Raw genomic sequence first — 23,969 nt, forward strand, 5'->3', positions numbered from 1 at the left:
ACTGACTTCAGGCATGTAGATGTCTGACAAACATACCAGGCAAGGCCAGAGAGAAGAAAACATTAATGTTTAAAACATAATTCCAGAAGTGTGATTAATAAAGTGTATTAACGTTCATTTAGTTGAAATGTTCAAAATACCATTTGGTGTATATTTTCTTGTAGTTTGTACCTAAAGGGACTTGGACATACAGCCAACGAACAATTTGCACTTTCTCTCTATTTTTCACTTCACTTTCTATCACTCGAAGCATTTTCTGAGCTCTTATTCTGCAAGAGGCCCGTGTTTACACACAAACTGTGCTGATCAACATGTTGGTACAGCAGGAAATACAACTTCAGGATGCAGAGGGAAAATCAGTTCAAACAAGCCTAGGAAAAAAAAAAAAAAAAAAGAATCAGCGCGATGCTCTGTAAACAGAATCCTCGTGTGTATGTGATATGGTTTGCTTCATATCTGGTGAATCAGTATCTCAAATGTGATGTTATTAGGGTTAAGAAAAGGTTAAGTTCCAATTGAGTTATCTACCATTTGAAAAATTGCTAGTGTATAGCAGTTTGAATTGAAACCTTGGAGAAATACCTTGAGAGAATAGAAATGAGTGTGCTGCTACTTTCCTGTAAAGTTCCTCTTTTTGACACTCTGGATGTTGCTGTTTCGCTGTTTTCTGCAGTTTTCCTCCCCACAGACGGCTGATGTTGTGTCACAAATATATTAGCTCTACAAATCATCCAGTGGCTTAACTGGGGAATATCCCAAGTCTCATATTTTTCAGCATAGCTCTTTAAATGTCATCATCCACATTCACAAGTGAAAGGACTAGAAATCCTTTTAGAACATACTGTATTTTACAGCAGCTTTTTTTTCTATTCCAGAGATACAGTACAGTATTGTATCATTTCTGGCATGGCTCCAGTGCTGCAATGTCCTATGCAGTAAGGATTTGAGCGAATCCATGGAAAATATATACTGCTCTGTATTTGGAGGGAGTATGCATTTGCATAATAAAGGGGGAAAAAATAGTCTTAAGAAGCTGTCAGTTAATACATAAATCGCATACATGCAATGCACCCACACGTTTACAGACATATGCAGCACACACACAAACGCAGGGAGGATTACAGCCGCCTCCATTCACACCCTCGGCTGGGCATCAGATGTTCGATTTCTCACCTCTTAAAGGTGCAATAAGTAAGATATTTACAGCTCTGTAACACAAAATGACCACAGTGTGGGTCTGAAGGGGTTTCACAGGGTTCAATACCAATGACTCAACGATTACTTCAGCAAGCGCAGGGATTTCTGGCTTTTAAAAACTGACTTTCCCAACCTGTTTCAGATAGAAAACACTGACAGATGGTGCTGCAACTGGACGCTGAAAGATGCTGCAGCTACAAAGAATTAAAAAGCTTTTTGTGAAGCTAAAAATGCCAAAGTGCTGTCATTGTTTTAGCATTCTGCATCATGAAACAACCCCTTTACTAGATTTTATTGTTGCGCGTCTGCCCAACTTAACCTGCGTTTCTGCACATAAAAAACGAGGGACAGGATGATTGGGGGGCTGAAGAAGAGATGAGATAAATCCTGTCAGTGATGCTGCAGCTCCCCCTCATTACTGATAGAGTTCAATGAAGTTCATGCATTACCTAATAGCCCTCTAACTGAGAGAACTTGGCCTGTGGGAAGGCGCCTGTCATGGACCGCCTCTGTGGTTGTAAATATGGGAGAAAGAGTTCATCCCACCATGCCGGAGCCCTTCATTCATCCTTGCTGGCCAGCCGCTCCCTAAATCGTCCCGCACGGTCTGGAACAGATGACTGGGCTGAGCCCGGAGGCTCGGCGGGCCGGGGAGGGGGTGAAGGGGAGGAAAAGCTCCAGAGACAGCCGGCCAGTCAAGGCTCCCATCGGCCAGGAAGGCGAGAGCTGCCAGGACTGGAAGCTGAACAGCCGCGGATCGTCTGCAGGCTTTGTTCTGGGGATTACGTACGGACAAATAGGAGCGATTACAGAGATTTTTCAGGACCTTGCAAAGCTCATTTATCTAAGTTGTCAAGATAACACGGCTCACATCAGCATAGGTGATAAGACTGCAAGTAGTAAACAACACAGAATAACGAGTGGATGAAGATAATTGTTTTTTAATGAGACGTATTTCCCTGTGATATGAAAGACAATTAGCTAACAGTGAATATGTGTGTGTTTGTGTGTTTTCTTTTTTTGCAGGAGGAGGTGTGCCCCACCTCACCAGGAGAGGAGGTTCAGAGGTGTGTGTGGTCATCAGCGGTCAACATCAAGGACAAGTTTATTTATGTGACACAGCCAACCTTGGATCGAGTGCTCATAGTTGACATCCAGTCTCAGAAGGCTGTCCAGGTAGTTTTCAGGATAAATTGGAAAACTGTGTTCATGACCATTTTGTCAGCCACACTACAATAACGTATGATGTGAGAGGGGTTAACCATCTTACACAGAGCTGGGGGGAGAAAAAAATTTAATATTTTTTCCTGTTAGTGCCTCTGTTAAAGTAAAGGTTCTTTCTCACAGAACTGAAAATCTGCCTCCATCTGCGAAAAACAACCTCAAGGTTGCAAGAAGCGAGACTGTTTTTTTCTTCTACTTTTCTTTGACATATTTTGTCAAACAGTTACCAGAAAAAAAAAAAAGAAAACACCAAATGTTCCCCCATTGATTGAACACAACATAGTTCACAGAAAGGTTCGATAAATCATTACATCATAGGGGTATTTTCTGATTGATTTTGTTGAATGAAGGACACATTTTTTTCAGTGAATCGCCCCTTTCAACTCAGGATTCAGTTTGGCACAATACATCGTCCTTCATCCAGAAACTCAATTATCTGAGAGCATTGCTTCAACTTTTAGCTTACTTTTGCTTTTTTTTTTTAAATGTAAACTTTGTCCAGACTTTATTGGGAACAGCTCGTGCATTAGAAATGCCTAGATTTTAAATATTCTACTTGAGTAATAATTTAATAGGATACTAATACACAAGAGTGAGTGCTGTGGCGTGCTGATACTGGCCCTTAAGAACTTCAGACGTATGCAGAAGCTGCATCCAATACATGTTTGACAGGCAAATCACTCTGAATGACACTTCATTATGTCAGTAATGTGAACAATGATGCATTAAACTGCAAGGAAGACCTCACAGAAGGGCTGCAACTAACCATTGTTTTCATAATTATCAATCTGTCAATGAGTTTCTCAATTAGTCCACTAGTTGTTTGGTCCTTAAATGTCAGAAAATGGTGACAAATGTAGATCAGTGTTTTCCAAAGAGCAATGTTACATCCTCAAAATGTCTTCTTGCATTCACAACTCAAATATATTCAGTTTGTGTCCAAAGGAATCAGAAAATATGGCTACTTATTCTTGATTAAAAGTAGAGTTGGGCGATATGTTAAAATTTTCCAAACAATCATTGTCAGCCCATCCACTGGCGATTGGTGATATCATCGCCCCCCCTCCCACCTACTCCCATCGTCTCAGCGGGGAGATATATGCACGTTACGCATGCTGCGTGCATAAACTCACAAAGTGTCTAGAAATGACATGTTCTTACACTTATTTTCCACTTTAAACAGAGAAATACAACCGTACACCTTCTGAATTCAAGTTTCTCTCTTTTACCGAACTAAGACGAGATTAATTGGCTCATTAACGACTCAGAAAACAGACTTAATTCAAACTCGACAGTAAAACGTAAAACTCACCAAAACCTTCTTTGTTAGTCTGTCCACTCTTCCAACAATCACCGACTCTGGTTTGGTCAAAATAAATCGTAACTTTACCGCGTGGAAAGAGTGTAAAGAGTCTGACTCTACAGGCTGTTTTCCTCTCACTCCTCAGCCAGCTCAGAACACTCATGGTCAGCTGAGAGGGTGTGTACTGCACTGCTGGATGAGAGCGCAGTGCAGAGCAGAGCCTGTCACTCTGCACACTACTACAATAGCAAAATAAAATGACAAATGTCACCCTGAAAATCAGCCAAAATAAGCAATCAGTGATGGATTCAACCCATTGTCAATAGATGATATATTCATCCAATCACCCAAACATAATTCAAAGTGATTAATCGATTATCAAAGTAGTGGCAATTTATTTAATAGTTGCAGCTCTACCTCACGGTAAGCTCAACATCGCTAAAACATACAGCTGTTCAAAAGTAACATAAAAAGTCACATTTTCTGTTTAAGTCACTAGTGCTAACTAGCATTAGGCTAACTTTCCTGTCCCTGTAGGTCTGAGGTTCCCTTCTAGACATGACCACAACATTATTCCAATGGCAAGTTGGGACAGCAGCATATAGATTAAAAACAATAACAATAAAGAGTAAAGACTCAATAAAAACAAAAAAGACTAAAGCTAAAAGAGCAGTTTGCTCTGTCAGAAGGTAACAAAGTTGCATCTGGTAAAAAATAAAATAAAATAAAATAAATAAGGTTTGATTAAAGGTTGTGTTGTGATAGAACAGTTTATGGAGGAATTCCCATAATCACTGAGCTCCAAGACTAACAATTCTCAAAAATCTACATTAGAAAAGATTCAGTAGGATTGTAATTTATACCTTGCGTTTTTTTCAGTGTAACCAACAAATGTCACCAGCAGTAGATTACTATAATCAGTTTAATTCTGTCAAGGCTAAAATTAAACTATCTAAAGTGGTCTGTGCAAGCTGCTCTCTGCCCTCAACCCAGGAGTTTATGTGAGGAAGAACAAACATCTCTCTTTGACTGGGAGTGGACTGTGTTTAAGCAGTTCAACAGTACCGACAGAGTGTCTAGCTATGTCACATCAATTTCAGGAAAATGTCCCAGTGAAATTTTTATGAATATCACATAAATATTTCAAGTTTGTCAAATTTTACTAGTTCTGAATGAGGACCTCTGGTATTTGGATCAAGCAGTTTGTGAAAAAGGTGTAAAAGTAAAGTAGGTTTCACCTGTTACCCTTCTGTGTCAACAGCATGAAAGATGCATTTTTAACTTCTTCACGTTTCACGCAACAGATATTCTCTCATTTCAATATATGCTCTGTGTGTTTCCTGTATCTACGTCTCCACGGGCATAAACACATCCTGGAGCATTTATTTAGGCTTCAAGTCCATTTTTCTTTGACAATACGCGTGTAAATGTGCGGCTGATACCCAATGAAAACCCACTAAATAAATACATTTATCTACATTTTGCAACCTAGAATATAAATTATGATATCTAGTCTAAAAGTGTAAATTTTTTCCCACAATCTGTTAAAGAAAAAAAAATCAAACAAAACAAACAATATCTAATTGCAAGACTCAAGAACTGGAATACATATCAAATTAGCACCCAAATATCATGATAATATCTAATCCGGAGATAAGAGTATTGTCCCAGTCCTGCTACTGATTACTCATTTAATCATCATTTCATGTATTATGCTGCTCACTTCATTTTCAGGTTGTAAAAATTAATCAGGCTGACACTGAAAACTGTGCCTGACTTCTCAGCCAACAAAAGCTGATTACACACCTCAATTAGTTCCTTTAATTATGTGTACTTTTAGTTACTTGCAAATGATGATAAACTTTATTCAATTTGATGAACATTTCAGGTCACATGTTCCACGTTTCAGATTTTTTTGCATGACACTGCCTTTTAGGTTTCTCGCTCGTCCAGAGCCGTGGCAGTGCATCACCTCTGCTCTGTTCACTTGTACTGACCATCTAAAGAGCTGCTTTTTCAGCTCTAAGATCAGTTTTCTCACCTTCAGTTCAACTGCTAACCCCTGACCTGGCCCATTTCATACACACAGCAACAGTCAAGACCTGCACTTAACTGCTACAATGATGTGGTGACCGACTAACCCCGAGACCCACCTTTTCATGGATACTGTAACCTGGCAGCCCTTCACAGATATCACAACATGGCAACCCTGCAGTTTTCCTCGCAGAAGGCAATCCCTCAAACACTCTGCCACCTTGCAGCACCATTTATTTTCCTGAGGGAATTTCATTTTAGTAAGGCAGGCCCGGGAAGTAGCACAATTCCTACTTGGCAAGATTCAGCCCATTTCTAGTGCGCCGTGTTGAGTTAAATCATCGGTGTCAGTGGGTTTTTGGGGTGTGTCGGCTTAGTCCAGGGTTGCTTGGATCCCTGCAGATGTTCTTGACACCGTGATCACTGTTTACAGCTCACGAGCCTCTCAGGGACCTGCCAGTAAGCAGGTTGTTGTCCCAGAGACTGTCACAAGCTCATTATTCAGTTGCCTGGAGGTTTAGCTTCATTGCATTACATTAGCAGTTGTTAATTAACCACCTGAACCCGTCACGAATAGTAAGAGACACGAGTTCTGGTTCTGGTTTCCCTGCTCTGCATTTTCTCATTGAATCATTAATATGATTGACGTGCGTAAACTAATAATAATGAGCAAATTGCGTTTTGAAATTTGTTACCAATTAAATAGCAGTGAAGACTTTTTAATGAGCAGATTGTATTTTGCGTGTTATAGCCAATTAATTGCAAAGTGCACACGGATAAATGTTTGAAGCTGTTGTAATGTTTTCCGTGCTTCATCTCTGACAGATCCGCAGTCGGCGCTCGAGTTATGCGAGCATATTGGCTGCGGATCTTGATAATCTTCCTCAGCCAGAAAGAAGTTGTTAGTCAAGAGAAAAAGAACAACACAAACACCTGTTCTCTCCGATGACTACATGCTCAGAGATTAGTTAGGATTCAACAGATATTCTCATCTTATTTGCAGTAACCCTCTCAGGAGCTGTTTGCTCTCTCAGTGAAACAATATATATTTTGCCTAGGTAAACAATACTATTAGGGCTCCATAGCAAAACAAATAGTATAGAACGTAGGCAGCAGTCAAAAGGGATTGTGGGAATACGGGGTGGCAATAATTTTCTTGAAAAAAGATGATTGCTTTTTCTTTCTGCTGTTGAGGGTGTAGCTGCTGCATGCAGTCTTCTCCCCTGTGCTTTCTCCCTTCCCTTTGAGCTGGCTGTCTATCTGCACTCAGGTGGACATAATGCATGAGGAGCGCTTTTCTGTCACATACGACTCATCTATTGTTCTGACTTGGAATACTGCCGCCGAGTGTCAAGGAACGGATAAAGACTGAAAGCAATTACTTCAGTGTGGTAAAGCAATTGTGTCTGTCACCACTTGATTTGAAATGCAGCTCAACACCAAAAACACCTTATACATAAAAAGCACACCTCCAGTCCGCCTTGTTAAAAGAAGACTTGCTCCTGTCAACCACCGATGCATTAGTCTGCAGGAAAACTTTTCAAAAGCATTACCACTGCACATCAAAGAGGGATCTCTTCAAAAGCAAAGTTGATTGTCTCGAATTGTTATTCTGTGCCCCTGCTGTCTTTAAAGGCTCAGTTTAGCGTGATTGTGTGTGTGTGTCCCTGCAGACGGTCAGCACCGACCCTTATCCTGTGAAGCTTCACTATGACAAATCTCACGATCAGGTGTGGCTGCTCAGCTGGGGAGACATGGAGAAGAACTTCCCTACTTTGCAAGTAAGTCCACAATTCGCTGTTAATTACACTCAAGTGTTATTTATTCCTCTGCAGAGATTTATCCTTGTGACATGGTAGAAAGGCAGAGAAGGAAACACACAAGCACAGAGAGTAGTGGGAGTCTAAAGTATGAAAAATAGTGTGCAAGGTTTGCTGGAGATTGAGGAAACTCAGTAAGCAGACAAAGAAAGAGGCACTACTTTGACAACTATAACCTCAGATGTTTAGTATACTGTAGTATACTTAACAAAGGGGCAGTGCGTGTGTTTATGTTGCACATGTATTTGTGTCATGTTAAAAAGATTGTTTGGATTATTTGATGTGGGGTTGTATGAGGTACTTATCAATAGTCAGTGTATTATTTTCAGAAGATGGTGGTCGGCATGCCTCAAGTTACCAGAAGCAGCAGGAGCACCGATGTAGAAAGCTAAACAATGCACCTCTGTGGACAGGGTCAGCAGCAAAACATATTTTAGCCACCTATATTTAAAATATTTTCAGGTCTTTACATTGCTGTCAGACAGCCTTTTTCTATGCTAATCCAATCTTACCTGAGCCAAACATCACTCTAAATGCAACAAGAAGAATTACGCATATATGTGTTCCTAACTTGACCTTTTTTTGTGTATTATTATGAACATTATTAAGTCAAAATAACACAAATTATATCCATCAACATTACAATTAATATAAGCTTTGCATCCAGCTTGAACTTTGTTATACCTGCTGCTCAACTGCAACTGCCAGAATTATGAAATGCCAAACTTACTGTTGTGTTTATTGTGTTATTTCAGTAACACATTACTTTATTGACTCGCTCCGGTGCTGGTTTTTCACTGCACTTATATCTAAATAAAAAATTCCACAATAGATTTTTTATTTTTTTTGTCTTATTGATCAATCAGTGCAAATGCAAACCTGTTTCTGATAAGTAAATGATGATGGAAATTTACACTTTGAGCATTCTTAGAGTAGTCACTGACTATCAAATTTAAATACATAACAATTCACATAATGTATATTCCATGAATAAGAAACAATGTGATCGGTGATAAGTTTCTTTAGTGGACACTATATCTGTGTTCCAGGTGCTTTTTTTATTGTCACCAGGACAACAAGACATCCTTTATTGTGAGCAATAACCAAGTAATTGAAAATATTCTGAATAAGGCATTTACTTAAACTGATATTGATTTTTTTAGATTTATGTGGGTTACAGTACGTTTGCTGCTGACCCTGTCCACAGCAGTACATTGTGGAGCTTTTATGCTGGTACTCCTGTTGGTTGTCCAAACTGGGGACATGTTGATCCCCAAGTGCCTCATACAACCCTGCATCAAAACTAGAACTAATCCTTCTATGTCTAGTCAAATTCTCAATTATTCTGTATATATTTTTTTTTGATTGATAAAATGTCAGAAAATTCTGAAAAATGTTTACCTGAGCCTTGTTGCGTGATTTGTCTGACCAACAACCCAAACAACTTCTGTTTACAATAATATAAAACTGATAAAGGCAGAAAATATTCACATTTATATATGTGGCATCAACAAATGTTTGGCATTTTTGCTTTAAAAGTGACTTGGACAATTAACTGATTATCAAAACAGTGAGCTTTAGTTCAGATTACCATATATATAAGGCAATGAATGGGAAAATGTTCACATCAGTCTCCTAGTGCTGATTGTAATAAATACTGTGAGAACAGTTTTTCATGTAGACTCTAATATTGACCTCAGAGCATCATATATTGCATAGGTTTATAAACAAAGGCAAGGTCATGTAAACTACTATGATCAATTGTATTCACACTGATACTTTATTTAACCTACAGGAAATTGATGAACTTGTGCTGCAGTTTGTTGTTAGATTGTAAAATAACATTTTCATCGCCACACACACACACATACACACACACTCTATTATAAATAACCTTATAATCACCATCTTGGAAGCTCCGTACAGCTAATTAAATGTGAATTCCTCCAAGCTGTCCTGTTCTTCCCCCTTTTTCCAATATGACATTAATGTGGCATTAATCACTACACTCTCTGTGGGATTTTCAATAGTTGATTTGTTTGTCTTGCATCATGATTAATCGTCACTTACAGTGCAGTGCGTAAGTATTTGGACAGTGGCACATTTTCAGTTGTTCTGGCTCAGAACTGCAGCACACTGGATTTGGAATTAAAATCACTGATCATGAGGGTAAAGTGCTGATTGGTCCCATCTATTGTCCAACCAGTATTTGAGAATTTCAGAATATGTCAGCCAGTAATAAGCATTTTGATGTTTATTTTCATTTTGAGAAGATTAACGTACATGATATTTACTCAGCTGTTTCTCAGTTATCACAAACATACATTATTACCGGCAATTTAATGTCAATTATCGGCTGAAATGAACAGCATGGAAGTGCCACTGACATAAATAAAGATGAACAATGTGTTTCCACATCCTCCCACTGTGCAGAAATGAAGCCAAAACAGATATGAGCGCTGCCATCTTGTACTGGTGGCGTCATTTGGAACCAGAGTCTGTGTAGTAGTGATCGAGGTCAGAGCCTCAGTATTGAGTTCCCACGTACACAGCCTGCCAACTCAATTGCAAGCAGAGATTAGCAGTCAGTGATGACTAGAGCTGCAATGACTAATCAATTATTAATAGTTTAGTGAATTAATCACTGAATACTTTCATAATTGATTAATCATTTTGGGTAATTTTTTAAGGAAAAAATCTGAATTACAAACAAGATATTTGAGGACATCTTTTTGGGCTTTGGGAAACAATGATTTAGCTCAAACAACTAATCAATTAATTGAGAATATGCACCGATCAAGCATAATATTATGACCACTGACAGGTGAAGTGAATGGGTCACATTGTGATGGCTAGATGACTGGGTCAGAGCATCTCCAAAACTGCAGCTCTTGTGGGGTGTTCCTGGTCTGCAGTGGTCAGTATCTGTCCAAAGTGGTCCAAGGAAGGAACATTGGTGAATCGGCGACAGGGTCATGGACGGCCAAGGATCATTGATGTTCGTGGGGAGCGAAGGCTGGCCTGTGTGGTCTGATCCAAACAGACGAGCTACTGTTGTTCAAATTGCTGAAAAAGTTGATGCTGGTTCTGATAGAAAGGTGTCAGAATACACAGTGCATCACAGTTTGTTGTGTATGGGGCTGCATAGCTGCAGACCAGTCAGGGTGTCCATGTTGACCCCTGTGCACCACTGAAAGCACCAACAATGGACACATGAGCATCAGAACTGGACCACAGAGCAATGGAGAAGGTGGCCTGGTTTCATGAATCACGTTTTCTTTTACATCACGTGGCTGGCCGGGTGCATGTGTGTCACTTACCTGGGGAACACATGGCACCAGGATGCACTATGGGAAGAAGGCAAGCTGGCAGAGGCAGTGTGATGTTCTGCTGGGAAACCTTGGGTCCTGCCATCCATGTGGATGTTACTTTGACACGTACCACCTATCTAAGCATTGTTGCAGACCATGTACACCCTTTCATGGAAATGGTGTTCCTTGATGGCTGTGGCCTCTTTCAGCAGGATAATGCATCGTGCCACAAAGAAACAATGGTTCAGGATTGGTTTGAGGAGCACAACAACGAGTTTGAGGTGTTGACTTGGTCTCCAAATTCCCCAGATCTCAATCCAATCGAGCATCTGTGGGATGTGTTGGACAAACAAGTCCGATCCATGGAGGCCCCACCTCACAACTTACAGGACTTAAAGGATCTGCTGCCAACATCTTGGTGCCAGATACCACAGCACACCTTCAGGGGTCTAGTGGAGTCCATGCCTCAACGGGGCAGGACTGTTTTGGCAGCAAAAGGGGGACCAACACAATATTAGACGTGATCATAATGTTACGCCTGATCGGTGTAAACGACAGATTAACTAGTAATGAAAATAATCAGTAGTTGCAAACCACCTCAGTTTAGTACAGATGCCTCTATATGACTCACATGAGCAAACAAGACCATCAGCAAGAAAATCAACTATTTCTATAGAGTTAGTCTTAATGGCTGCCACTGGGTCAGGTTCTCCACGAAATCAGATGAAACAAGCCTGTATTTCAATTATCCCAGACAAAGTTACACTGAGTTGTATGTTTTCCAATAATATGGAAGAGGGAAGAGATTTTTATTTAAATAATTTTACCACAGGTGTCTTCAAAATCCACACAATATGGAACTTCCTTGTAGTTGTATAACATTAACTTTAGTAAAGTGGAACAACTGTCATCACTTGCTTTACTGACAGCATTAGCATTGTAGAAGTGGACACTGTACTAAATGAATTAAGCCAACAGACAAACATGGAGGAAGTCTTGGGTTTGCATTAGCTGAGAGAAAAACTGAAGTAAGAATTAAAAGCCTGGCTCCCTCTGGGTCTGAGATAAATAAAATAGAATTTATAGCTAATGCTGGCATGCAAATTTATTGGTCTAGCTCCAGACACGTCCATGTAAGGATTCTAACCCTTTTAATGTCAGCTGAAAAACGAGAGGGTTACACTTTCTATACAGTTCACCTAATTACGGATGTAAAAATCCCCAAATTAAAGCTAAAAGTCAGCACTTCAATGTCATTACTGTTTTATTGCACCACAAGCACTAAAAGCTGTCACTGTCCAAATACTGAGTGATTACACTGTATGTCACCGTGACACGGATTTGAAGAGTATGCTTCAAATATATTCAACAAATATGTAATGCAGTGGTATTTTGTTTACTCTGAGAGTCATCTTGAGTTTTTCTCGGTGTGTTTTTTTTACGGACTTGACAGTCCTGCTTGTCATCGCCTGCACAGAAATTCATAATGCAGAGTTTGGTCTGTGGCAATTTGCTTTGTGCATTGTGGCACAATCAAAGCAAAGCCTGCCTACACACAAGCACATGGCTGCACGCTTCCGTGCATGCACCAGTATTATTTAGACATCGGTGACAACAGCGCACATCACCTGCCACTGTGAAGCTCTAAACATCTCCATAATAAGGGAAGAGGCTGAGGAGTCGTGTCCCAGATTAATGCACCCGAGCAAAGATGAAAATGATAGCAACATATTAAGTGATTTATTTGAGTGGACGCTGCTTTCATGGAATGAAACTGCATGAAAAATGAATTAAAACATGTCAGTCATAAGTGTTTTGGTTGTGAGCTACAAATAAGACTAAAATAAGTAGAAACCAGCAGCACTGAGTGTATTTAACACCCAGCCTTTTCTCCATTGGTGTTCACCAGGTGATCAATCAGGCCAGTGGAAGAATCTCCCACCACACAGTACACACACAGCCGGTCGGCAGACGCTTCGACAGGGTGGACGACTTCTTCATCCCCGCCTCCAGCCTCATCATTAACCACATCAGGTAGGTCCAGTATGATCCAAGAACACTCCTAATGCAAATTGATTTGCAAATTAAATTCACCCCATTGGCATTTTATTCACTTTTTTTTCCCCTCCTAGACTCAATACTACAATAATGATTTGGATGAGTGTTGTGTGTGAGAGCGTGAGTGTGTGTGCTTGTCTTGTTAATGTGGTAATGGAGGTTTTTGGAGGACGGCCCGGTTGTCATCTGTGCTGCAGGGAACGTGGCAGATCACCTGAAATAGTTCTAAAAATAAACTCTGGTTACGTCAGCTGTGGAATTAACTTTTCATATCTGAATTTATAAATCCAAAAGCCACTGACAATTTTTTTAATTACTACAATATCAGTCTTGTAATTCTGCCAGTAGGCGGGGAGTGATATAAACACAGACTGCAGTGGAAACATTTCATGAATTAAAACTGCTACAAGCAACTTTTGAGAAAGATAGAGCTCTATCGATTAATTAATTAATAGATTATGAATCTATTATTAAATTAATAGCCAGCTTTTTTGGTCATTGATTAATTGGTTTGAGTAATTTTATAAGAATAAAAGGCAAAATTCTCTGATTCCAGCTTCTTAAATGTGAATATTTTCGGCTTTCTTGACTCCTTCGTGATATTAAACTGAATATCTTTGTGTTGTGGGCAGAACTAGACATTTGAGAAGGTCACTTTGGGCGTCACATTACATCACAGAAACAATGCTATTTCTAACCAATCAGTTTTAGGAGTGACCTGCCCATTTCCCCCATAGACACAGCAGGGCTCACTGAGTTAGTTAACCACACCAGAGCTGCATCAATTAATCAAATAATTGATTAGTTATCAACTATTAAATTAATCAACAACCATTTTGATAATAGATTAATGGGTTTTTTTTACATCTCTGATTGGTTTCAGCCTCTGAAATGTGAATATTTTCTGGTTTCTTTACTCCTCTATGGCAGAAAACTGAATATCACTGGATTGTGGACAAAACAAGACATTTGAGCTTTGGTTTTGGGCAGCAGTGTTGAACATTTTTCACCATTTTCTAGCATTTTATGGACCAAACAACTAATCGAAATCTGAGGCACTCAAGGGGGTAACAATTAGGGGGTGAGGCCATTTGTCGCCGTAATTATCATCAATTACGAAAATGCATCGATTTGCATAGCGTGCGTCAGTGCTCCACAATGGACCGCCGAGTCAGAGCATGGATTCTACCCAGAGAACAAGCTGCAATGAATAAACCTCACCGTGATCATCTACAGTGTGGGAGTATTTTAGACAGGGGTGCAACAGTAGTCACTTATAATACATTTTCCTCATGTTTCTTGGCCCCCTATTCAAAAGTTACATCTGCACCACTGCTGTTACACCACGCATCATCTAATTTCTGTCATCCAGCCGTTTTATACTTTGTTATTTTCCTCGCACCACACATGCAAAAATACTTTCTGATCAGGTATCTGACAAATAAGGTGTTTTAAACAGGCTAATTTTAAAAAATGTCACTATTATCATTATTCTAATGTGCTTTATGTGTCTATTTTTAATGCTATATTAAGTGAATAATAAAAAAAATCTTTGGATTAATCAATAAATATATCAGTTAACAGGCTAGAATAATTGTTAAGGTGCAGCCCAAGAAACAGTTTAAGAAACTGTATTAACATCTGCCTACGCAGCAGTAAAAAAAATGCTGAGGTGTTTCAGCCATTAAGGCTTTCATCAGGGCAAGTACAAAATAATAATCATTAGGCTGCTTGTTGTACAAGATGGCAAGTAGTCACATGATCAGTATGGACCAGGAAGTAGTCTCATATGATTGGTGTAGACACATACAATCATATGACTAATGTCATGGAGGAAACCACACATCTTACAGAATATCACCAATAAACACATCGAAAAATACATCCAGAACATCTTAAGACGCCTTAATATATAAGTTTTGAATGTACACAGGCCCCATCACTCTACCATCTCTCCCACTGCATGTTCATGTGTGTACTCAGGCCTTTTTTGCCTTTTTGCTTAAACATTACTTAAAACATTCATCAGAATTGTTGCAGTTTAATCAGATACTGTCTCAGTCTAAGTGAGACCGTCCCAAACGATACCAGGCTACTTAAAGTCTAACACAAAAACTGTTGTATGTATATCATTAAAGGAGAAATCTGTAAGTATGTAAAGTATAGCCCTTTGAAATTTTATTCCAGATTGGAATAACTGTTTTGTATGTCCATTTCACATTATCAGAGTTCAGATTAAGGCCAAGTTTTTGCAGAATGAGTAAGTGTCCACTTATGAGTTGTGAGAAATCATTAAGATGGTGTAGATGTTTATAACTTTTGAACTGAGAAAAACGATAATGCAGTTTGGCAGTCAGTGAGACAGGCAGCCACTGAATTCATTCTCCAGTGTGTTATTTCAGAGCAGCGTTCTTTTGTTTTCAGGATAACAGACTAAACTTTATATTGACAGACAACTGTTAGTTATCAACAGTTGCATGCTGCAGTCCTCCAAACCTCCTGCAGCCTGCCTGTCTCTGCCAACAACTCACTTCAACCATACATCGTATATTAAACAGGATTGCCACCTGTTCAATAGACAGCGTACGGCCCCAAGTCACTATTTGGACTACAATACACCCTTTTTGCACGGTCAATGGCTACATATCGCTCCTTTGACAAAACCCAGTGCCAACAAAGATGGTGAATCCCATAACGTGCATCCCATGAATCATCAGAAAAGAAGCACAGACACAAAGCACAACAGTGTAGATTGTTTTTGTTTTATGTTCAATTATTTTTTTGTTTCTTAATCTACAACTAGGTCATTTAAACTTCAACAGGAATAGTGACTTATATGATATTGTGACCTCGAACAGAGGAGGAAACTGTGATTTCTTGGTAAATAATGTGGGTATGAATATAGTATGTTTATACTAAGATAAGTGGTGGACAGTGTTAAGTAACTGAATATCATATATTTGGATGTTGTAATGTTATGTGTAATGATGTGCTGCATTGCCACAATGTAAGCTTTTTGTGGATCCTAGGGTAGCTGCACAGTGCTGTGGCCAATAGTGAACCTAATGACCTAAATTATTTATCAGCTAATATGACATGACATGTAATATGACAGCCCTACCTGGCAGGCTGGACATCAGTCCATTTGTAGCTGGTGAGAAACCCGAGGTGGTGTTAAGCAATGTGCTCAACGTCTGAACACAATGCTTTTACCAGCTATGTCACCGAAACAAGAGTAAGCAGTGTAATTACGTTGCTAAGCACCCAGAATGGTTAGAAAATGCTGATGACCATCATTTGGACCGTGCAGCGGATGCAGCCTTAACACAGCTCTGCCTCATTTTAAATGCCGCGCAGGTTGTGTGTGCTCTTTTTTTTTTTTTTTTTCCAGATTCTTTAAATGTACACACAGAGTCCCCATGAACTTTAAAAAACTGAATCAGCTATAATGTTTATAGCTGCTGACATTTTCTCTTTGGTAATATCAGAGACAAATCAGACAGAAAGAGATTCAGTCACAACACCTGCTTCCTGAGGACTGGTCCCCCAGACAAATTATGTCAAATGGTGACCGAGGCTGATTCTTCTCAAATAAATCATGAATGTCGTTAGTCACCTGGACTAGGATTACTTATTTATTATTATGATTATTAATGTGTTTTCACTAGGATAAAACAAAGAATCTGCATAAAGCTACAAAGACTATAGCCAGAGGGAGACAGTTGGCACCTCACCTCCTCTCTAACACTTCAGTTAATCAACATCAAAACACAGACGTACTAGATCCAGGGTGTATCGAAATGCTGATGTGGTTTTTATAAGTCATGAGCAGTTGTCACACATGGGCTTAACGTGGACAGAGAAAAGCTGGTCCCAAACGCTTGACTAATGTCACGGAGAGGCCAGAAACAAGCAGGAGGTCTGGAGGATTTCAAGATGTGAACGCTCTCCTGGAGAGGAGTAAGCAGTCCAGCGTATGTGTGTGCATGCTGGGGGTGGGGGTTGCTGGCACAGCTGTAATTAGATCCACTGAGACCTGCAGGAAAGATTGCAGGAAAGTGTGGCCGCATTTCTTTGCAATGTTGTGTTTGAAAATTACCATCTTTAGCAACTAGTTGCTCGACCTTTTGATGCCTTAGAAAGAGGCTTACTGTCAGTTACAGCTGCTGTCACATCATCTTGTTATGTTGTTTAGGCGCTAAAATCCCAAACATAATAACTGTTTTATATAATATATATGCTGTTCAGCTCACTAGTTAGACAAAATGTTTTCCTATCATAAACCTACAATTCTGTGGACAGGCTGCTAAACAGGACTCATAGTAATAATAATATGGACAAAATCTGCTGTTAGCTTTGCAACCAAAGACAAGGGATGGGCATCAAGAGCCAGTACTGAACTGGTACCAGGGATAGTCAACTTCACAATTAAATGTCACCATCCTCATTAATTGGCACCAGAAATACTAGCTGGTTAAACTGTTCATCAATATTTTATTACTGCACAAAGCCAATTAACTGCTGCCTCTAAGCTGTTATGCAGCCGCCTGCCACTAGTCGGGGCTACAGTCCCATCTGACAGCAGCCCCTCTCACCCAATGCGAATGCCCTCATGGCCCGGCTTTTGTTATCAGCAAAGTCGGACTGATGACAGGTTGTAAACCCTGCGTGCTTTGACAGTGTTTTTCATCTAGAAAATAAGGATGAATGTAGGCTGTGATGAATAAACTGGCATATTATCACTCAACAGGAGCAATGTCTAAACACATTCAGCACAGACACAGACATTAACCTGCAAGCAGAGCAGGCTGCTAATACTAGCTCTGCTAATGTGCCATCAGTAGGAAAAGTGAAGCATTTGGTGAACTGTTGACATGTTTTGAACAAGAATGTGCAGTGTTTGTACTGCACACCTGTCAGCGGCATTTAAAATATGATTAGGTTATTGTAACGGCTTCAAAAGACTCAATTCACACTATTCTTTGGACATTGTTTAACATTATCAGTTAATAACTTGTGCTCAATTTAACTGCTTTCCAAGTGTTTTCTTCATGTTAGACTAGTCGACTATTTTAAATTCAAATTTGCGCTTAGTCTACAGAGAAATTAGTTGCCAGGAACACCTCTAATTGGTACAAGTTCTTGATTGGTCAGTACTAATACATTGATAAGCTCCTGGATAAACGGTCCTGCTATCAGTATTTATGTAATGTTATGTCGCTTCGACATAGCCATTAGCAAATGTGCAGTTGAGAGAAAGCATGCATTCACTCACTGTTCACTGTGTGTACAGTTTTGGCTATTTGTCAGTGAATAAATGCTACAGCTCCTCAAGACCCAACCTATGTTCCAGAGTCCTGCGTACTGCTGAAGGGGGTTAGCTTCGATTAAGCTATGACTTCAACGCAGGCGCACTTAAAGTGGACTGTCCCTTGAGGAGGACCAGGCCAGCTATTCTCAATTTAGTGACAAGCTGCTCCTCCTTTGGTCAAGAGATGACCATAGCCCCAGTTACCAGTCACCCCAGTTAAAAGACTATGGGATATATTGCCCCATAAGCCCACAAAATAATTTCAAAGAGTCTCTGACAAATTCATGCTGATTTATAGTATAATTTAGCCCAACATTAACCTAACTGATATGTAACAGGGTCTAAAATTAACACCCACCAGGTGCCAAATGCGTGTAGATTTTTCATTTGGCGTGTCATTTTCAGAAGCCACCTGACACCTTTGCAGGTAGGGTTGGTAACAAACTCAGTACTTCTAATGGCACCAACTGAATCTCATCAGTACTGCTGAGTACCAGTTAACATTAAATCAACTTGTGTCAAATTTTGCTACCTGGGAGTGCATCTGGGTGAGAGAGTATCACAGAGTACAGAGAAAAAGAGAGAGGGAGCAGTGTTAGAGTGGGCAGCGGCTTGTTCAGTCACAGAGCAGAGCGAGTGAGTCACAGTGAACCAAAAGCGGTCACAACTGTGATTCAACTTTTTCGCAACTCCACACAGACAACACTTGCTGCAGTATATGTGATGTGAAATGAAAAGCTGGCAAAAGCAACACATTTAACAAACTCAAGCTACAGTGTAACTAAAGGCTAAAGTGCCCCTTTTTCATTGCCTGAAAGTTAAATCCACCCCCACAAGAGCTGCAGCTAACATTAGCATGCCTGCAGCCAGTGTCTAAACAGTACAAGTTAATACTTAACGGACGGCAAAACTTTAAGTGAGGCATCAACAACTTCATCGGCATCTTCACGTGATTAATTGGCTCACTGGATAAGTTGTTGGAGATAACTGGGCTGTTTACTGTGTCCTGATTAGCTTAGCATTTGGCTAGCGTTAGTCAGTACTCACCTGAAAGTCCTCACTACCATCTTAGTCTTATTAGCATGTTTAAAACATTAGTATGAAACCAGTATTTGTCACTTGTGGACTATCAATGGGGAAATATTATAGTATGAAGCACAGTGGTGCTAATGACGACAACAACACAACAAGGACGATATATCCCATGTGTTTTCTCAATGACATAAACATTGTGGTTGCCTTGGTGACTGACTGACGAGCTGCAGTTGTAGGGTCAGTTTGAGACAAGACAGGATGGGATTTTATTTCATGTGGTGTGTAAAATGCTCTAAATAAGTAACAAAATAATTGAAATTAAAAACAAAATGTTGAAATTGATCAGTTTAAACTGACTTTTTATTAAGGAAATGAAATTTTTGTTATTGCAGAGAGAGTAAAGTACTGGAAAAAGGTATCATTAGGTAGCAGTACCAAATTCCAGGTACCGGTATTGGTACATATTGGTTAGAACGTGAATGGTACACGACCCTAGTTATTATTTATGTGATACATGACACAAAAAGGCTATTTTGTATTTTGTCTGGTGAACTAAAAACTTTGGACTCACTACTTTAGTTAATAACTTTAGTTATTTCTTTATTGATTCATTTTAAAAGATATATTTACTTCATTCACCCAGTCCTATCAATAATGTTGTATTGGCTTGCATAATATTTTTTGTCTATAATATTTTGTCCTGCTCAGTCAGTGGTGTTTTTCATGAGGCTTGATTTATTATTTGATTCACTACATTTAGCTGAAAGCAGATGGAAGCAGCACGTTGAAATGCTGTTGGCTCTCCATGTAGTTTTGTTACAAACCCATAATTCAGCCTTGTTACAGTGGTGTGAAGTAGCCTTCTGTATATTTGCCAGGAGAATCTATCAGCATACAGTTGAATTACACAAAGAGCTTTAGGTCTCTACATTTGCATGGATGTTGTTTTTTATGCGGACAGCTGTTTTTATCACACATACTTGGAAAGTTTAAACTAACTGCTGCTTTGTGGCTCTGTTTTTTTTTTTTTTTTTTTTTTTTTTTTTTTTTTTTTTAATCTGGTACCCACACAGCCATTTGTCTGCTGGCAGGAACGCAGCATTGATTAGTCGATTTAGCAACATGAGCAGTGTGTGAACAGACGACATACATTCAGCAACTTCCGGGGATTGTTTAATGACCGGGGATTCCCTCAGCAGCTACTATAAAGCAAACAGGAACTTCTGGGGGCTGTCATTCGTTAAACCATCGACTTACAGTCAGCCAACTCTGTGTGTCAGCAAAAAAAAGCTGTTATTTCTCATTTTTACCCACATCTTCAGTACCCTGCCAGACTGCCTTTTGGCAAAACAAGCCGATCGAGATGTTGATTCGATGCATTTGTGCTGGAGGATAGGCGAACAAGAATTGCTGTGTTACAGATATCTTTTACTGCGCAGCATTCTTTGTTCTGCTCCCTGTTCATGAGCCTTTGCCCTCAGGATCTTCAGCTGAACTACAGTGCAAAGTGTTGAGGCCCAGTAACTTCCAAACTGAAAATATTGACACGGAGATAAGATGATAAGTAGTTAAACACAACCCGTTGTGCAGAACCAGGGAGAATCTTTAATGCATTAATCATTGGTACAGACGACAAACAGCAGCTGTCAGTTTGGCTGAGAGCAATCTGGGTCTGCCAATGAAGCACCCCAGCTGTGTTCACATTCGAGCGAGGCCAAACAATGTCTGATTATTAATTTATCAGACAAGAAAAAATATCTCGCTGGTGGTGAAAATTTTATTTTCCATTGTGGGATAAATGCACCATTGACCTTTAGCTTCCAAGCATGTTATCAATATATCACAGTATGTGTGCGCCACCCATTGATCTGTCACAACAGCCACAATATTGAATACAATCCATAGCAAAACAATTTCAACAGGCGGTGTTTGACAGACAGTGGTTATATTGGCCTGTAAATCATCAGCTCTGTGTCCCAGTGGATGAGGAAGGAAAATGGTTTTTCAGTTTTAAACGGCACAGTACATTTTAAGAACGACTTTTCTCTCAATTCTCACACGTCTCAGGGCTTATTTTTTTTAATACAGGTGGGACAAAACAGGATCAGGAACCAGTCTGTTTAGTGTCAGAGGACTTGGTTTGATTTTAATTTAACACGGCTTTCCAAGTCACAGAAAAGCCATTTGGCTGGTTTGACATAAAAGTCGAGACCTACAATCTCCCAACTGTTAAATTAAAAGAAGGGGGGGGGGGGATCTGTTCTCATCCAGTCATTTATCAGTCTTCTCAGGACTAATTTTTAGAATGATCCATAAAGTAAATTAAACATGAAAAAAAGGACTGAAATGAAAAATTAACATCAGAATAACATCAAGATAAAGTGACAGTTTCAATAAATCTAAAGGCCTTTAAACAATATGATGGCCAAGTTTAAACAACACATAAAGACAGATGTGTTTTGCAGTGGGGGAAAATAGTCAAAATATAAACAACATTAAATTATATTTTTTTAACACTTAAATGTTGTTAAGTAACGTCAAAGATGACAAAGTGAAATCTTTGTCCAAAAACCAGAAAAAGTGCACTAAATCAAGGCAGCTCATTTCATTTAAACTGTCTTATTATGTTCTTATTATCGTTGTCAGCTCTGGAGGAGCACATGGAGCGTTAGCAGTTATGTTAGGATATTGAGCACTGACGATGGTCGACATTTGCTCCTGTTTTTATTCTGTTTTTTTTTTTTCTTCTTTTTTTTTGCACTGGAAGCACTTTTTGTTCAAACAATCATGTCTGAGGCTATTTTTGCATTAATCTCAGCTCAGAAAGGGTAAACTACAGATGCGTAGGGTAGGGAAGGGTAGCTACAGATTTGCAGTGCTCTTAACTGTAGCAGGGTATATTTCATATACATTAGAGGTATTTTAAGAACATTTAATGTGCAAATCTGGAAACAGAAAAAAATATAAAACCTTTTCTCAAGTATATAAGTTATTACCACCCTTTGTAACCACTGTAGTCTGACATGAATTGCAGATTGTTTTCTGTTCATCTGACTTTTTAAATCCAAACCATGTCCATGCCCTACTGCTATGTTTTACACAAGCACAGCATGCTAGCTTGACTGTACAACACTGATGACAATAAATTTAGGGCAGCTTCTTTTTTAGTCAAGCAAAGTGACAGCTCCACCTGTCAGCACGTCCAGCACAGTCTAAATTATACCATAGGGTAAAGTGTTTTCTATACTGATTACACCGTCTACCCCAAGGCAAAACTAATACAATACAATACGGTGTAAATAGGCTGCTTGGATTTGATGCCGTTTTTTGTGATTTTGGATAGAAATATGTGGATATATATCTCTTTTCCATGTTGAAAAAGCCTTATCTTTGACAACACCTAAAATTTATAGACTCTACTCATCACAGCCAAAATTCATAACTTCTACACTCACACTGAATGTAAACATGAAACCACAGAATGGTTTTGTACACTGGCTGTTCCAGTAAATTTTAAAGCTCTGATTTGAACATAAACAAGAGAAATAAAACAGAACCGTGAGCCACAGACAGGAGCAATAAGGTTGATCTATTTTCAGCACAGTTTGAGTCGAGACTACAGGTAGCCACACAATGTTAAATACTCCAGTAATGTTGAAACAGGCTCAGTGTATTTTATAACAGATCTTTTCACATATGGAAAATCCAATTAATGAAACTGCAAGAAAGCTGATCACAACTTCTTACATGCCAGAAATCCCCCCGACTGTACACTAGGTTCTGAAATAAATTAGTTGTGTGTAATGGCCTAAACCTGTACATTATTCACCTGACAATGACACATATAATACAGATAATTTAACAATATATGTTAATTTCTGTGCACAAGTTATGGAGGAGGGTGTTTTCTCCATGACTCGATTTGAAAAACAAAAAAATACTCCAAAAGATCTGGTCTGTTATGACCTCAGTGCCTGGACCCAGTGGACAAAATGATCTCTGGATCAATGATTCCCTCCACAGGGATGATAATGTGCTATGTGGCTTTCAAACAGCCATTTTCTGTTCACAGGTACAGACAGCTTGGTGTTCAAATGGCATAAAAGATGATGAACGACGGCAAGATTGAAGTGCCTGTCGGCATCGATCAGCTGGTATTCACATTTAATTGAGGCCTGTCAGCTCCATGCATATCCCCCCTCTACCCTGTTCAGCTGTTAAAATGTAATGTGCCATTAACAGATTCTTCGGGTTTTTCTAATGACTACCATTTTCACTGATCAATGCCCCCACATATAAAACTGCTGTAATTCTATTAGGGGGGAAATGCTGTTCTGCCAATATGAAGATTGTCAGGGAACAGAATTTGGCTGTTGAAGTGGTTAAATGGGCCCCTTAGCTACATTTTTTTTTCTCCTGAACATGTCTTTAACATTATGCCAGTTCAGTTTTCATAATTACCAAGTATAAATCAATTTGCATGTCTTCTTTCAGTTTGACTTTGGCTTGATATGTGGATCGTGCTGCTTTATTTTACTGCTGTCTGAGAATTCATCAGCCTTAGAAACACAGAGCAGGAATCAACGCTCTTTACTGACACATTCCTTACAATAAAAATACATTTTCACACACCAAGTATGATTAAATGACACCCTTACTTTTATTACTTAAAGGGA

General features: G+C 39.3%; 1 protein-coding gene across 1 annotated transcript in view; it reads left to right on the forward strand.

The window, feature by feature from the left end:
* The window catches only part of fstl5 (follistatin-like 5), a 260,880-nt gene that overhangs the window by 232,730 nt on the left and 4,181 nt on the right, over positions 1-23,969 (forward strand). Inside the window, exons 14-16 of the mRNA XM_084719758.1 lie at positions 2,224-2,373; positions 7,432-7,539; positions 12,799-12,923. Coding sequence (XP_084575884.1) covers positions 2,224-2,373; positions 7,432-7,539; positions 12,799-12,923 — 383 coding nt within the window. The remainder of the gene's footprint in view (positions 1-2,223; positions 2,374-7,431; positions 7,540-12,798; positions 12,924-23,969) is intronic.

The sequence above is a fragment of the Lutjanus erythropterus genome, chromosome 5 (assembly GCF_056507025.1).
Source record: "Lutjanus erythropterus isolate fLutEry1 chromosome 5, fLutEry1.hap2, whole genome shotgun sequence".
NCBI classification, from domain to species: domain Eukaryota; kingdom Metazoa; phylum Chordata; class Actinopteri; order Lutjaniformes; family Lutjanidae; genus Lutjanus; species Lutjanus erythropterus.